Below are 17,232 nucleotides of genomic sequence, written 5' to 3' on the forward strand. Positions count from 1 at the left end.
AATTCATTATAACATATGCATAGACAGTACACAAACATCTATCAAAAATATCTTCATTTTCTATTTACATTGAATGAAACTAGCTCATTTATACCCAATTAAAGATTCAGATTACATGGATAATTCAAGTAAGCAATCACTGACTCATGAAAGATTCATGTCAAGAGGGCTGGGGAAAAGATTTGTTGCTCGAAGACACCTGATAGCAGTTGAAGAGCTTTCATTCCATGTCTCTGTGTTTACGTTTGGCTAACAGGAGATCTGTTGCAGCACGCCCGTAGATCTCACTCCCATCGAGGCGTGTTAGAACAACACGCAAGTCATTCTTCTTTTCCGTGTAGAAGTGTCGACACGTGTTCGGAGAGCATTCTCTCCATAGCAGACTCAGGAACGATGAGGATGGGAGCTGTCCATGTCCTGCTGTGGATCCTTGTGGTTTTGTTGACATGCATCCTCTCAGGTAGAATATTCAATACGCCTCCATTTTTTTGTTCTGAATGATTCATTTGCATGAATTTTTGTTCAAGATTTTGCAGAAATGTTTTTGTTATAAAGCCATATAGTCAACTTGTTAGTGTGTTTGATCATTTTGAGGAAAAAGTATATTAATCCATCTTTTTGTGCTTAGAAAATTGTATTTTTGGAGCTTCTAGAAAACAAACTTTAAATAAAATAAAATATAATCATTAAAATGGCTGTTAAAACTCAAACTAAGATTAGAAATAGACAGGTCTTAGTTTGAGTTTTAAAGCTATTGTTGCGTTTAATCAATGACCCAGACCTGTTTTGAAATCAAAGTTTAAGAATAAAATCTCTGTGGTTACGAAAAAAAAAGAACAATTCTATAAGATCTTCAGATAATTAGTCTTATAAATTATTTTTTATTTTTTATCAATATATACTGACAGGAATCCAGGGAATTTATATTAGTTTCTATATGCTAATTTATATATTAATAAAAACATTTGCAAGCCAATGTGATGGAAATGATTTTTTTCACCACATGAGAGGAAAAATAGTAAAAAAAAAACCAGTTAAACAAAACAGAAGCAAACAAGTCCAAATTATTAATCATAATGATGAACCTGTTGAATTTAAAGAACAAGTGGTTCTCAGTTTATAAGTAAGGAGGCGAGCGAGACTAGTAATGATTTACACTCTAGCTAGAAGAAAAACAGATGAACATTTATGAGAACAAAGAAAACATTTTCACAGATTCTGTGTAAATATTATATTAAGAGACTTGGTTATGTTGGCCAGTGCACACAATGCCTTGTATTTGCATTTCACAATGTATATCCCCATTTGCAGTGTGCAAACAACGGAACAAAGGAATGAGTGTTGTCCAAGTTTGTCATTATCTAGACATTTTAAATTGTAGATTTACCAATCCAGGGGCTGTTGACAGAAACTGAGACTCTTCTTCATTGGTTTAATCATTTAAATATTCCAATCCCAATAGATTACCAAAGAGCTGTACCATGCTGTACCACGTGTTTTGCGAGTTCCTCAAGTGACTCTGACTCTATGAACCTGCACCCAACAAACATAAAAATGTATAGAAACATTAATTAAATATGGATGGCAATTAATATTAGATCTGCGGTCCAGGACATTTCAAGGTCCGCCTATAAAACTCAAGCTATCGTTGTGCGTTGTTTGATGGAACTTCCTCATTCTTCATTAGTTAAAGGTTAATTAAGATCTTCCTGTTTTTTTCAACTCAAATGCTACATTAGAAAGTTGACTAGCTAATAAACGTATCTTCCTATCACTGGTACCTGTAAAAAATACTAGAAATCTTGGGTTTTTCAGGAGTTGCCCCTCCATATGTGGAACCAAAATGCTTTTTTATTAAATCTTTAAAATAGCAATTAGATTGTCGAAATACAGTAGCACAGACTGATAATGATCCATATGGTAACAATATGTGATGCAGGGGCATACGCAATCCAAAGGGTAGTTTGTGGCATTCATACAGCCCATTAACTACCAGGAATGTTTTGCAAGTAACACTTGAATGAGACAAACAGCTGTGATCATAATAGAGCACCTAAACACTCTTGAAAAGCATTGACAATACTTATACCAATTGATATAACATATATTCTTTAAACAATAATAAAATTGTATTTCCATATTTCATTTAATCAATGAACAAGAGCAAAGTTTTGGGTCAAAGTCACATGGAAGTTGACATGGAAGTGAGTGTGAGAGTGTAAGTGTTAAACCAACAGTGCAACAGTATTGCACTAAAACTGGTATTGAAAAGTCGGCTTCATAGATCAATAACTGCAATGTCGCACAGTTGATAGAAGAGTCACAAATTTCACGACTGCTCAGGATACTTTCGGAAATGTCCGTTTTCAAAAATTAATTATTAAACTCTCTCTCCATACTGTAGCATCTAAAAGATCTCTTCCAACAACAAAGTATTAACTTTGTTAATTAATCATTTATTCATCTTAAAAAGATGCAAAACGACTACAATATGTGTACCCTGGGATTACAAAGAGCAACGCCAGGAAACCACAACTTATTTACGAAGCGAATCTCTGGTAACCGGGTAATTCTTGTTAACCTGTTCACAAAAAGGTTAGCAATTGTGCAAAAAATGGTGATGAGGACCTTGTGGGGTCACAATCCGAAATTAGCTGCAATGCCAATCTGTACAATGATACACATTTCAGTAGTCATTATCCTGATCGGAGTGGTGGGGTATCCTAGGAACTTTGTAAATGACGTTAGACTATACCATGGGTGAGACCCCAGTCTATTGCAGGAAAGTGTAAACATATATTAAAACTTTTATGCCAACCTTCAGCCAGTTTTATGGTTTTTAATAAATGAACCAGAATTGCTTGGACGCAATGAAAAGCCCATATGCATATGAACTAATAGCTGCAAGGAATGGCTTTACACAAATTTGTGTACAAATGTTTGTGTGGTGTTGGTGTTGGTTTTGGATTTGTTGGTACATTATTTGCAAAACCTTCAAATAATTAAAAATCATTTTGATCATTTTTGTGAGTCACGATTGAAGAAAATGTATAATAGTAGGTGGGGAAAATACAGTTTTTGACTAAATTTAAAATGATAGGCCTCGAATTAGGCAAAAAAAGATCAATTGGATGACCTCAGAAGGTGAGACGAATTCGTATTAATACGGACTTGTACATTTTGAAGAAAAAACCTCCATATTAGGGCCAAATTTCACCTTATGGTGACACAAGAACATTGATCCAAAAAAGAGAAGAATACAGGGTTGAATATTAATTGGTTTTTGGCCCTATTATTATTATTATTATTATTATTATTATTATTATTATTAATATTACAAAATTTACTTTTTCAAAATAATGTACTTATCACAAACCCAGTATTTTGCAATTCAGTCAGCCAGTTTTCTGAATTTATTCGCAAAAATACACAGATGGTTGAAATGGTCCAATTGGTGGTGATAGCAGATTTCTTGTTACAAAATAAACGTTGGGGTCCTTCAAATTTTTGGTCTATAGTTTATCAAACTAGACAAATCCACAGCACCACCCCCAGACACTGTCTTCAAATAACATTTGCTCTTATCCTGTGAGTCAGATTTCTGGAAAATCCATGCTGCCATGTCGTATAGCCTGCTTTCACACTCCTGTGGGTCAAATGCCATTCAGGTATAACGTTACCAATCATTACTTACACGTGGTAATAGAAAGTCTGACAGGCATTGTTCTCTGGTGACATTTCACTAATGCATAGAACAGCAGAAAAACACTTCCCTGGTTTGAGAAACAATACCAACATCTAGAAGTCGTTAATATTGTTCATATTAAACATGGCCAGAATTGCTATGTAAGCATTATCATCATTACGGAAATCTGTTGAATAGTCTTTGAGTACAATTAAAATTCATGAACTTCCAGTTTCCCAGTGCATGTTGTTCACTGGACCCTTTTCTTTCCTAATAAACCGGGATTAGCAGCAGTGGATGTCTTTGTGACTCGTTATTACAATAATAATGTAAGTAGTGCATTTTTTAATGAATGTTGTTGTTGTGTACTGCTTACACACATTCAGCAAAATACATTTGTTATACGTTTTCCATTGAAAAACAGTGATCTGAAATCGCTGCTTGAGGCTTAGAGCTTTAGAATGATGTAGTCATGGTTACACTTCCTTTTAAATGAATCCATTGCTGAATATTAACACCTGAGAACAATGGGATATCGTCGCGTGGGTGCAGTGCTGATGACTAAGGGGTTTTAATAATTACAATACAGCTTTATTCTAGCAATATAATGTAATATAATAATACAGCTACATTCTAGTACATCTGCACCATAGCTACTAATCACAATAGTCTGCCCTCTGGTTTGTCTACATTAGATGGACTGGAAATCTATGATGTGGTTCGACCAATCAGACTCCATGACCTTCATAAAAGAGATCTAGAGGTGAGTGATTTGAACTTGGGGATCAATCACTCATGGAAATTAGAAAGATTGTATAATGTATGTGATTTGTTTTTTTTCCTCAGTCCTCTAGGCCTGATAAGGTGAAATATGCCTTGAGTCTTGGTGGAAAACAGATCGAGATGCATCTTGAGAAAAACACGTATAGATGAATTTATGACTTCACTCTTGGTGTCCAAGTGTTTTTCGTTTTTTTTTTTATCTTTCCAACTACAGGCATCCTTGTTTTTTTTGCTTTTTTTAATATTGCATCAAAGTTATGTTAAAATAACAAATGAAATGCCTGTAGGTAATAACATTGCTTCAGTATATTGCTATAATCAGTATATCAAAGTCTATGAATAATCCTAAAAAGTACAATATGTAATAAAATACATAAATGAATTGCAATTAACAAAATCGGACATGCTGGATCAAGTGCTATTTTGTAAGATGGGGTGGAAACCATATTGTATATGCTGATTTTTTTTTTTTACATTGTATCCCAGGCATGTTGGTTAAATTAGACCCATTAAAACCACCAAATATTCTGAATCTTTTTCTGGATTTGACTGGGAATGTAATTTCCTCATAATTCAGATTGAACAAATTGGTGGGAGAGGGGGCGTTCTTTCTACTTTACCTTTTTTTTTCATTACAGTCAATTTAGTATAGCTTTTAAACAAAGAAATAACTTTGCAGAAATAAATGTATGTATTCTAATATAATTGTATGTATCTTCTGCCTGTGTTTGGGTTCTACAGTGATTTTTTAAGTAAAGAATATACTGAGACTTATTACTTGAGTGATGGTACTCCTGTCGTGACTAAACCTGATAAAATGGTAGGTTTGTGTGGAAGTTTATGCTTCCTTTATTTCAAATAAATCTATGCCATAATATTGAAGTACAATTGTTTGTAGGATCTCTGCTACTACCAGGGGAAGATCAAGAATGATAGGAACTCGATGGTCAGCATAAGCACCTGTGATGGATTACGGTACAGCCAATAATGTCAATAACACGTCAAAGCATCAACCTATCTAAATCCACAGCATGTGAGCTGCAGGCCATACAAGAGGACAAGAAGAAAGGATTAGAAGGCGAAAAGTCCAATTGACATTTTTTATTTCTTACTCCACTTCAAATTTCAACTTCAAACCCTTCACATGCCTTTGTTTTTTTTCCCCTCTGAATCTATTTGGATACCCACATTGCACTCCTTGACACAGGTTTCTTTATCCGCCAGAAAAGAAAGAAGAAAAGTGGACTAGAGTAGCTCTGGCTTTGACCTCAGGCCTTGTCTATAGATGTTTCAACACATTCAACACTACTAGGCTCAGCGGTATCAACACCTGCCTCTGGAAGTGCTAGACCTCCTAATTCTAGCAAATTAGTGTGTCTGGAACATATGACCTGCTCCGCAGTTGTAACCAGATGTTTAAAGTTGCCCTTGAACAGCTCTCAAATATCTCCAGACACGCAGAAGCAGCAAATGCCTGCGAGTCAAAAGTTGCCATACTTCCCTGTATTTTGCAAACCTAAGCAGAGTACACTGGACCTTACCAGAAAGTGTGTAGAAATAAATCGAAAAATAATAAATAAATAAAGGCCACAAGAAATGTCAACAAGAAAGTTTGTGGTCAGGAGAAGCCTGTGTGGTCATACCTTCACAAAACATTAACCACTATGAGATGAGATAAATTGAATTAAAATGAATTTAAAAGGCCAAAATGTCCCTATGCAGTCCCCATGTCTATGAACTAATTCTACTTCTGGTTACTGTACTGTTACTGTAGCTCTCCGACATTTCCTTGCATTCCAGGGGGTTTTTCCAGACTGCAGAACAGAAGTTTATCATCGAACCTCTGACGGAAGACAACGATGGTGACCATGCGGTGATAAAGTTCGAAGATATGAATAATGCGCCTTCTCTATGTGGAGTGACCAACACTACCTGGAAGGATGTTCCTGAAGGTTTCCCAGGCACTTCCTCTGGCAAATCTAAAGCTCGTATGTCAGTAAGTGAGATTTAGAGATTTCTCAACTAGACCTCAAGCCATCCATGGTATCAATACCACAATTTAGGATTCATATTTAAAATGATTGAAAACTGAACCATGGCTGATGGACACCAGACCACAAATCAGTTGGTTTACAAAAGTATGTGGATGCAAATTTTTCCTTTGTTTGTTTCAGGGCCTAAGTATGTTGTTGCAAAAGAAATACAATGAGGTCATCCTTGTCGTGGACAACAGAATGGTATGTAGTCAGTAGACATGGGAATTCTATTGTAATGCAAACACTCGCTGGTCCATGATTGTAAAATGGGGAATAAATGAAATATTGCATAGGAATTGGAACAAAATAGTTAGATTTAATGTAAGAAATGCTAGTTGGGTTGGATGCTAAGACTTTAAGATGGGGCAATGCTACAGCAGGGGGTTGAAAGACAAACTAATAATGGACCAAACGCAAAAGCGAATGCCATGAACCCGGAACAAAACCAAATTTGTGACACATCGTTTTCCACATGCTGATTAAACTTATTAAGAAATGTTGGTCTCATTGATTTTATAAATATAGAGTCAACCATATCAGTCAACAGGCCTATGACTAACTATGTTTGATTTGTGCTTACACAGTATGTAAAGATGAACAAGAACGTCACCGAAGTGAGACTGAAGATCTTTGATATTGTCAACTTTGTGAATGGGGTGAGTATCAGACCTCAGGCTTAAATACATTCAATAAATCTTGGATGTGGCAATAAAGACTGCAGCTTCTAAGGCTTCAGTATATGGGATAATAAATGAGGGTTAAGGTATGAGGTATTTACATTCAATGGGATTGTTAATGGATAGGAAAACACTGTTGATTCCTTCACCAAGTGTCAATTCATGATGGTAGTTTAGTGAATAAGGCATTGAACTTTGGCTCAAAACATTGTGAGTTCAAATCCCAGCCACACCAAGCTGCCACTCTTGGGCCCCTAAACAAAGCCCTTAACCCCATAGCTGTTTAGTTGTACAAGATAAATGTAAGTGGAAAATGGTGTCTGCCAAAAGCTATAAACGCAAGTTTTCACGTAACAAAGAAACCGTTGTCAGTACTGTTCAGAGCTGCCGATACTGATAATAAATTCAAACCTTCTGACCAATCAGATTCAAGTATTTACTGCATTGTCACCCAGACTAACACTGACTTCCATTATTCACCTATCTGTTTACCTTTCTTTGGGCAGGTGTATAAACCATTGAACACTTTTATCGCTCTGGTTGATCTGGAAATATGGAACGATACCGATAAGATAGCGGTGACCACTCCGGCCGGAGATACGCTGACCGCGTTCACCAAGTGGAGAAACGACGATCTGATGAAGAGGAAGAAGCATGACAATGCGCATCTCATCACGTAGTCTTGAAATACTTAACTTCCTTTCTTTTTTTTTGTTTTATAGACAAAACTAAATACGTTTTCTGTCCATATCATTGCAGCGATATCGACTTTGATGGGGCGACAGTAGGCCTGGCTTACGTCGGCACCCTGTGCACGGACTCCTCTACCGGAGTCATCCAGGTAACAACAAACAAAAAGATTTTTCTTAGAAAATGGATAATATAATAACAATAATAATAGTCTGTATCCTCTGTTGCTCCTTTCAGAACCATAATACACGATCCATAGCTGTCGGTGCCACCTTGGCACATGAGATGGGACACAACCTGGGTATGAGCCACGACAACAGCTTGTGTGCATGTGCCGGGGCCAGTTGCATCATGGATGCCTTTCTGAGGTATAATGCAATTATTTGCTGGATCATGCGCTATTTTATTTGCAATTGCAAAGTCACGCAATTGCCCATATTTATTCAATTGAATCATCAAAATTCCATAATGAAAGCATGAAGAATTAAACACTGCATTCACACGTCAAAATTTTGATCTCGTCATATTATATTTTGGTTTATCAGGACTAGTTTGGTTTCCAGTGCTATATATACAAATATATTGGGCTCTGAACCGTATGTTATAATAGATAATACCATATTACATGCTCTTTAAAGTAGTAAAACCAACAGATCTGGATAGGACCCACATTTTTTAATTCACTTTGAACATTTCAATGTTTTTTTTGTTTTTTGTAGCATCAACATCCCACAATTCTTCACAAACTGCAGCATGAAAAACTATGAGCAGTTTCTGACCTCACGCTACCCCGAGTGTCTCCTCAATAAACCACAAGCCAATGACCTTCTCCAGCCCCCAGTGTGCGGCAACGGCTTCCGAGAGACCGGGGAAGACTGCGACTGCGGAACTGTGGCGGTAAGGGCCTTGCTTAGGCGCTCAGGAGTGGCAGCTTGGTAGGATTTGAAACATTTGAAACTGTATGGTTACAGTTCATTATTATTAGTTCTTATTAAACCGACCACAAATTACCTGTATGTTTAAAGTAGTTCCTCTCTGATAATTAGATTGTTCGAGTGGCCATTCCGAGTGTGCGTCTCTTTAGTGTATTGTGATAATGTGTCAGGATGCTGGGCAGGTAAAATTCCAAATGCTAGTTTGAAATAGAGATGGAAAGATCTGTTCATTTTAGTGACTTTGTACTTTAAATCTCATTTATCAAAATGGACAAAAGGATTTATTTTTTGTTATTTAGTTAATTTTGTTCCATTGATTAGAAATAAAATAAAATCCCCAACACATCTACATACATGAACTTTGACTTCAGTGAAACAATTTGTTTTTAAAATTATATATATATATGTATATGTAACATTTTACAATTACACACAATTATCAGGGAGGAACTACTTTGAACATACAGGTAGTTTGTGGTCAGGTTAATAAGAACTAAAAATAATGAACTGTAACCATAGCAACATACAGTCCCAGTTCCATACGCCTATTGTAAACATTTGCTAATATATATATATTTCCTATTTAAATGTGTTTAAATTGTAATATTCTAATCACTATGGGCATGGACAAAACACCATACTCATAGAGCATGAAGACAAAATATTTTTGTAAATGTTTTAAAGTTAATATGTTGTTTTAAAATACGTAAATTAATTTGCTATGTTTCCACACGGACGGTTAATAAGGTGATACCGGAGAAACTTTACCTCATAATATCGAATATTTCATACGGATTACAAAAATCTGAGAAGATTTGCATTTGATGTAAATTGGTTTATTCAACATTTTGAGGTTTCTATTCATATATTTATTATGTCTGTGAGGAAAGTATTCACTGAGATTCAGGCTGTTTTATTTATGTGTCTGTGAAGAGAGATGACAGAAAGCGTCTGTTTTCTTTCTTTTTACTTTCTTTACTTTTTTTTTTTTAAATGCTTTTAAATGGCAGGAAACAGGTTGATGGGTTGAAAACGGTGCACAGTCAGAAGAAAAAATATTTACATTTTACCAAACAGCTTAAAACTATTGCATTAAGCCTGTTTTAAAAAAAAATGTAAGAAGTAGAAATGACAAATATTTGTGTAAAAATTTAATGAGTGGAAGTAAAAAGTTGTCTGAAAAACAAATAGTAAAATATTAATACCAGAAAAATCTAGTCAAGTGCAGTATTTGCACTTGTTACTTCCCACCTCTGCATTAAAGACTTGTTCAAAATTAATGAACCGGCTCAGTCACTAGTTCCAAACTTTTACTACGGTTGCAAGTTAGCATTTTCATCAGAAGACATGGAAAATTATACAGTTTTCAAGCATATATGTGTGTTTGTATAGGAGTGCACCAACCCATGCTGCAATGCCACCAAATGTACCCTCACAAAAGGCTCGATGTGTGCAGAGGGAGAGTGTTGCTACAACTGCAAGGTGAGAACCATCGTCATGGAATGAGTCAGTGACCATTTGAAAGATGAGGGATCTAAGTTTTTGAAGTTTTGTTATCCATTGCAAATATAGCTAAACCTGGTTTTACTTTATTTTCCCAATCTTGATGGGCAGATCGCAGATTCCGCCCTGTTGTGTCGCCCCAAGCGTGACGACTGTGACCTGGCTGAGTATTGCTCTGGAAGTTCGAGCTCATGCCCCGAGGATGTCTTCTCCGTGAACGGTTTGCCATGCAAGAACAACACTGGCTACTGCTTTAACGGCCAGTGCCCTACACGGGATGGGCAGTGCATCAAAATGTGGGGATCGGGTACGTTATTGCCGCTTGACAAAGCGTTTCTAACGAATTAAGACTCGTTTACGGAAGTGCTTTTGTTCCTCTGAAGGTGCGGTGGTAGCGAGTGATTTCTGCTACAGCCAGAATGTAAAGGGAACTTTCTATGCCTTCTGCACACGACCTGCCAATGAGCAGTATATCGGGTGCCAGACACAGTGAGTCCAAGGACATTATGATCTTAAAACTTTAATGTCTTGTTGCTTTTAATGATTTTTTTGCTTGCAATTCTCCTAGGGATGTAATGTGTGGGAAGCTTTTCTGTGACAAAGGCCAGACCAACCCAATCTACGGTCGCTCTGTCACATTCAGCAATTGCAAAGCCACGTTCTACAGTGACAGCACCCAAGATTTCGGGCAAGTAGATGCAGGAACCAAGTGTGGTGATGGGAAGGTAAGAAATTTGGGTCATCCTCATTCAGTGTCATTGATGACCAAATACCATTGGAGGAAACATGTATCCATTTTTACTCGGTGTTCCAGGTGTGTAGTAAGAACCAGTGTGTTGGTTTGGACATGGCCTACAATGCAACCAACTGCACAGCTAGCTGCAGTGGCAATAGGGTAAGTTTTCAGCTTGGCATATATGTAATATCGATATATTCTGACTATGTGAGTTCGAAAAATATAGGTGAGTTTTCATGCTGAGAAAGTTCCTTGGGATATGCTCCGTTTGTATTGTTAGACACATTCATTCCCATGTTTTGTCCCAAAGCAAAAGATCCAAAACCTTTAATAAATTAAAACTTTAATAATTTGTAGTAGAGGATAGCTCCTGATGATGATGAACCATAAAAAAAGTCTAATCTAAGAGATATTTTGTGTCCTACAGGTGTGTAATAATAAGATGCAGTGCACTTGCGCACCTGACTGGCTCCCACCTGACTGTGTACTACCAGTCAGAAGATCTCCGTCTACAGATACAAGTAACTTGTAGATCTCTATGAACTGTAATAGATAGATACATAGATCATAGATGTATAATCATTGATAAACATCATATCGTTCATATCCTTCTCTTCCATCTATGACTTCCATCTTCAAACTTCATAGTTTCATATAAGTTCATAGTTCTACAAGTTTTCCCAAGAATTCTTACTTTTCCTACTTCTCTAGACAATGTATGATTAGACACCTTGTCATCACACCCATGTGTGCTTGTTGAAAAACCCATTTACATTTACGTCATTTGGCAGATGCTCTAATCCAGAGTGATTTACATTTGATTTCATTCATACAAACAACCAGCTATGGGGTTTAAGGGCTTTACTCAGGGGTCCAGAAGTGGCATCTTGGTGGGTCTAGGATTTGAATTTACCTGTAGCACCTTGGGATTAAAAGTCCCGTGCCCTAACCACTAAGCTACCACCTCCCCATAACCTAGGTACTAAGTAAGTCTGGGGTCCAAGTCTTCCAGTTAATTCAAAAGGGTTGAGGAGGTCAGGGCCCTGTACAGGACACATGATTTCTTTCATTTCTTCCACTGTGACCCTAACACACTATGTCACTTGCCATGCTGGAACAAGTTTGGATCTCCTAGTCCCAGCGAATGGAAATTGTAATGCTAAGGCATTCGATTCAAATGTGTTGGAAGCAGTTTGAGGAAGAACCTAGGTGTGATGGTCAGATGTCCATAGGCAGAATGTCTTGCTTAATTTAGTGTATCATACATTAGTTCCACATTCCAGATATTTGCTAAAATAATTTCCCAGCCCCTGACATTAAGTTCCCAATTCCAAATATCAGAAACTTTTATATTTTAGACTTTGGCTCTAGTATTCATAAACGTTTAGTTTCCAGTTACTTTATACAGAACATTCTAGTTTCAAAAAACAGTTTCTGGCCCATGTTTATGTGATCAGAAGGAGATATTGGAGTGATGACGTCCACCTTTCACTCTTCGTATTTCAGGTCCACATTTGGCTACAGGCATCGCTGTAGCCGTCTTTGTCCTACTGGGGGCTGTTTTGATCGGGGTGACTGTCTATTGCATTAAGTGCAGGAAGAAACCAAGCAGGTGAGTAAGGAATGTTCAGTTGTGAGCTCAGACCTCATTTTGAGCAACTTAGTTGCAAGATTGTGGCCATCTACCAATTATCAGATATATGTGCTCAAAACCAACTTCTCTTACAGTTCAACAACAGCAAACCGTTCAGCCATAAAGGTCTAATGTAAGTTGTAAGTTTTAAATCATTTTGAGAAGTTTTTGGTAAAAGTCCTTAAATCGTTCCTCTCTATATATTAACACACTGGATATCCCTTCCAGGCTCTTATCTTCTTCCGAGAATTGTGAGAAAACAGTCTATGTGAGAGGGTCATACAGAGCCCCACCAGCACTGAATAGGATTACACTTTTTTGTTTTCACAAAAAGAACTTGAAGAGGACTAAGCCTGGAAAATGATCAGATATCTCAGAAAAGATCTACCTTTCCTGGAAACCTTGGTTTAAACTGTAATCTACATCTTGACATCGAGCAGTGTGTGAACCTTCTCACAAGATCTTAAACGAATGTGCAAAATGTTCAATCACCAGAACCATGGCTGTGTCTAAACACAAAGAATCAATGTATAGTCTGTTGGATCATCTCTTGAAAACCCTATAGTTTAGATCCCCCATCAACAGGTCTTCTTGCTAAGTTCCCTGTACACACTGTGACCCTGACTGCACGTAAATGAATGAATGAATTATGTAATTAATGAATCAATTAATTATTAAATAATGAACGGAAATAATCAACGTTCAGCACGTTAGGTACACTAGTGAGTTTCTACTCTTTTGTCCTCAGTCGTCTTACAGTATCTGGTTACAGTCCAGGGACACAAACAGGTTTATATCTCTTCGGTCTCAGGTTTCTTATAAGCATGCAATTTGGGGAAACAAAACAACATTTTCTCTTATGCCAACCTGCCTTTAAATACCGCCGATCCCCACATTGCGAACGACCATTCGTACCATGAATTCGTTCATAAGTTATTACTTTGTTCGTTATTGACTACGCATATCTCTGAATGATGTAAGAGCTATAAATACTATCAAATAAACAAAAAAATATACTAAAATTAATGGGAATAATGGAAATACTCTATACAATATTTTTTATTAGATAATTAAAAAAAAGAGAAAATTAATGAAAAATATACTAAATACTATATATATATATATATATATATATATATATATATATATATATATATATATATATATATGCACTAAAAATTATTTAAACACATGCGCTGAAAATAATATATACATGCACTTAAGATGATTAAAACAATGCAAAATACATTGATAAATTGACATGTTTCTTTAAAATTACAAACATAAATAAAAAAAATTATCACCTGGATCACTTCGTTTTTTTTTTGTTTTGTTTTGTTGTTTGTGATATTTATGTGCAAGATCCATAATAAATGTTAACGGGTTTTTAAGCACATAAGATTTTAATTTTAAATCAAATGTGTCCATAGATACTGTCTCGATTTTCTAAATGATTACTCATAATTAGACTATATTACTCATTCATTTACAGAAATTGTATTATTGAATTCATTTGAGGGATATTTAGTTTCAGGTGAGTTTTAGTGAGAACATTTTATGATAACTTGTGATTTTTTGATCATTAAAAATGATCCCCAAAAAAACAATGAACCGAAACTAAGGATTTTTTTTTAGGATTAAATTTAGGATTAAACCAACAATTCAACAAACCAAACAACCAATGCACCAAATGTCCAACTAAACAGAAATCCAACCAAACTAAACCAACCAAAGCAAACAAACCAACTAAACCAAACCCAAGCAAACCACCCATATCAATTAAAACCATCTGTTCTTCAATCTGTTTCCTTGATTTTTCCATGCAAATACATGTACTCATGTCACAGATATATATTAGAAAGCAGTTTATTCAATGGAACTGGTTTATGATAATTTCATGGCTTGTCTTTATTTACTCGATTAGTTCCAATGTTCCACTAGGGGGCAGCAAACTATGCTATATTTTTTCATGAGGAGTTAAATTCTTCTCGAGTTACTGTGCATGTCCTAACTCTGTCTGATTTCGAAGATGATGAAACAATACAGCATGATGACCTTTGGCAGAAACCTTGTCTAGTACAGTAACAGAAACACTATTTATAGTACAACAATAAATCATATGTATTCACCAAACTGTGTTCATTTGTACGTTTCCAGAAAATGGATATTTCCTAACAGCCAAAATCCATGTGGGGGATGAAAACGTTTGCAATTATCTATGTATAGGATGTTTTCCCCATTTCTCTTAGCACCATCTGTGAACAATCCATATACAGTAGATGTTCTATCAGGTTCACTGTTGGTCTTTGGTACATTCAAGGACATTCAGAAACTTGTCCTCTTGGCTAGATGATGAGCATTGACTGTTTTGCAAAAGTATCTGTTTTGCCATTCAGCCAAACAAGTTACATCTCCTTTACATCTAGCTAATTTCAGGAATGACTTCCATTTGCCCAGTCTACCATCAAGGTTCTCATATCCGGACATCTTAAGCTCAGTAAGATTCGACAGCTTCTTGGTCACCCCCTCAGCAAGACCCTTTTGGTCTGGTCCTAGTTATAAGATTGACCTATTGGAAGGTTCCATTCTTGTTCCATTTCTCAAAAATGGAAGTCACTCCTGAAAGAGCTCCTGAGAAGATTTTGAGCTTCAGAGCGAGATCTATCACTGGTGTTCAGATTCGTAAAATAATATTAGTAATACTCTGAACTAGACCGGTTGGTTCTAGTTGATGGCGAACTATGGTAAACATTTAGTATAGACTTCCCGAATGAAAGTGTTACACATGCAACGTGGTCAGAACATGGTCAGACTGAGGATGATTTTTTGGAACACCAGCACTCACGTCATCTAGAAATGAACCGCAATACAGTACGTCACAACCTGAAACTGTGGAACTTCCCTTTTAAGGCAAGAACGGCTGACTTCATAACAATTCTGAGAGATGATTTAAGTTCATGTGCAGTGCTATTCAAAGCAGATTTAAAACAATTTAGTTATTGATTGGTGAGATAAGACTGGTACAAATTTATGGGTTATTCTTTAAAATGCTTGGATGAAATTAAACATATGCTAAGCTTACGCAGTGCATGTTCATGGTTCAGGAATTGGAAATCAGTGGTCATTAAATCTTTGTGTCAGACACTATTATCAGATGAGTCACTCCATCATGCTCATTTAGACAGTAGGCATTTATGCACTATTTACACAGAGCAAACATTCCCTGTGACTCGGTTGTACTCATGTCGAATCACTCAGGAAATGTACAATATCACGTGTGCAAGGCGAGTGTTTTATTAGTAATGTCAATACACCTGCACAAGTTCCTCATGCTTCACCCAGGCAGGTGTTGTTTAAGAAAAAAACTCCCACATTGTTGATAATTGACCCGTAACTGTTTTCATGCTATATTGGTTAAAATATCCATCTTATCAGTAAACTGAGGAATCTAAAACTTTGGCGCTGGTCTTTTGATGAGGAGCCAAAGGGTTAAGCAAGTTCAAGGATCTCATGATTTGCATTCCTTCTGGTACTGGAGCTCATTTAGCTCCTGAATAAACCCTTCCTAAATGAACGATGAACCCTGACTGGTATGTGGAAAACAATCCTATCTAGGTTAGCATGGGTTCAATTTAGAACAAGGAAGTTCAAAGAGCTGTATCTACGGTACCTGCCTATAGTCAAGCCCTTGGTGTTCATGCCTGGAAAGTTACACTACACTATTCAGATGTCAGGTCTATTGTCAGAGCGCTCATTCATACAAGTGCTTGGTGGGTTGGCCATGGCAGAAGCTCTCCGACGGTGGCCAAGCATTGGTTTACTTGTTTGCATGAAATAGAGGGATTGCATTCATGTTTCAACTACAAGAGACAATAAAGAAGGTCAAATAGACCCTTTAACCAGTGGGCAAGTCCATTCAGCCAGTCATCTACTTCACTTAGTGAGGAATATGGGATTATCAACCAGATCGAACGTGAAAAAAACCCCACTGAGGAGCAAGTTAGAGGATGAAAAATCTCAATCAGATGCAACTTTCTCCATGTTGACCTCAAATGACACTAATCTTTTTCTGCCATCTACTTTCTTCAAGAACTTGATCTCATGCAAGCAATGATTCTTCCTCATTCACATTCTTGATTTTTTTGAATTGCTAATGCCTGACTGGCGCAAAGGATCGTTGCATATGGTTTTGTGGAATGATGACTTGAATGGTGGAATGATGACTGCTTGGACTGGAAAACCACTATTGGATCATTAATACTTCAGGGCCGTTCTGCTGCTGGTGGTATGGGAGATGTATTGGAATTCCAATAAATGAGGACTAATTCACATTCAATGGATCTTTCACCAAAACAACTATGAATATACAATTGAATGTATGAAGGAACAGTTAAAAGTAGCTGAAGCATTGACATAAGCCATTAAATAGGATATATAAAATCTTGTCTAATGCCAAGCGTTCTGGGAAAAGACTACATTCCCAGGCTTGAGATTCTATTAATAATATTCCCAATAAGAGAAAGACACAAAGCACTTGATTTTTGCTGCATACAC

At 36.6% G+C, this 17,232-nt stretch overlaps 1 protein-coding gene across 3 annotated transcripts; it reads left to right on the forward strand.

Moving 5' to 3' along the window:
- The first annotated feature begins 269 nt into the window (after positions 1 to 269).
- adam28 (ADAM metallopeptidase domain 28) lies at positions 270 to 13,799 on the forward strand. 3 transcript variants are annotated; one of them, XM_046842422.1, is made up of 21 exons: positions 272 to 460; positions 4,381 to 4,448; positions 4,532 to 4,608; positions 5,210 to 5,288; positions 5,367 to 5,443; positions 6,269 to 6,464; positions 6,643 to 6,705; positions 7,089 to 7,160; positions 7,688 to 7,857; positions 7,941 to 8,022; positions 8,109 to 8,239; positions 8,591 to 8,768; positions 10,199 to 10,288; positions 10,421 to 10,616; positions 10,693 to 10,798; positions 10,878 to 11,034; positions 11,124 to 11,204; positions 11,473 to 11,566; positions 12,552 to 12,657; positions 12,774 to 12,811; positions 12,907 to 13,799. In XM_046842422.1, exons 1-20 carry the CDS (start codon positions 394 to 396, stop codon positions 12,808 to 12,810), a joined length of 2,127 nt encoding a protein of 708 aa, XP_046698378.1. In that variant the 5' UTR covers positions 272 to 393; the 3' UTR covers position 12,811; positions 12,907 to 13,799. The 3 variants fall into 3 exon arrangements, with proteins under 3 accessions (XP_046698379.1, XP_046698378.1, XP_046698380.1); XM_046842424.1 differs by adding an exon at positions 3,598 to 3,668 and having other exon boundaries at positions 276 to 460; positions 4,532 to 5,288; XM_046842423.1 differs by lacking the exon at positions 10,199 to 10,288 and having other exon boundaries at positions 270 to 460.
- The last annotated feature ends 3,433 nt before the right edge of the window (positions 13,800 to 17,232 follow it).

The sequence above is a fragment of the Silurus meridionalis genome, chromosome 27 (assembly GCF_014805685.1).
Source record: "Silurus meridionalis isolate SWU-2019-XX chromosome 27, ASM1480568v1, whole genome shotgun sequence".
Taxonomy (NCBI): domain Eukaryota; kingdom Metazoa; phylum Chordata; class Actinopteri; order Siluriformes; family Siluridae; genus Silurus; species Silurus meridionalis.

Bases quoted from the DNA above. Each gene is read 5' to 3' on its own strand.
- adam28 (XM_046842422.1), top strand. From the start codon at position 394: ATGAGGATGGGAGCTGTCCATGTCCTGCTGTGGATCCTTGTGGTTTTG. The intron at 5,444-6,268 runs GTACAGCCAATA...CTTGCATTCCAG, and splicing joins AGCACCTGTGATGGATTACG to GGGGTTTTTCCAGACTGCAG. The intron at 12,658-12,773 runs GTGAGTAAGGAA...CTTCTCTTACAG, and splicing joins TGCAGGAAGAAACCAAGCAG to TTCAACAACAGCAAACCGTT.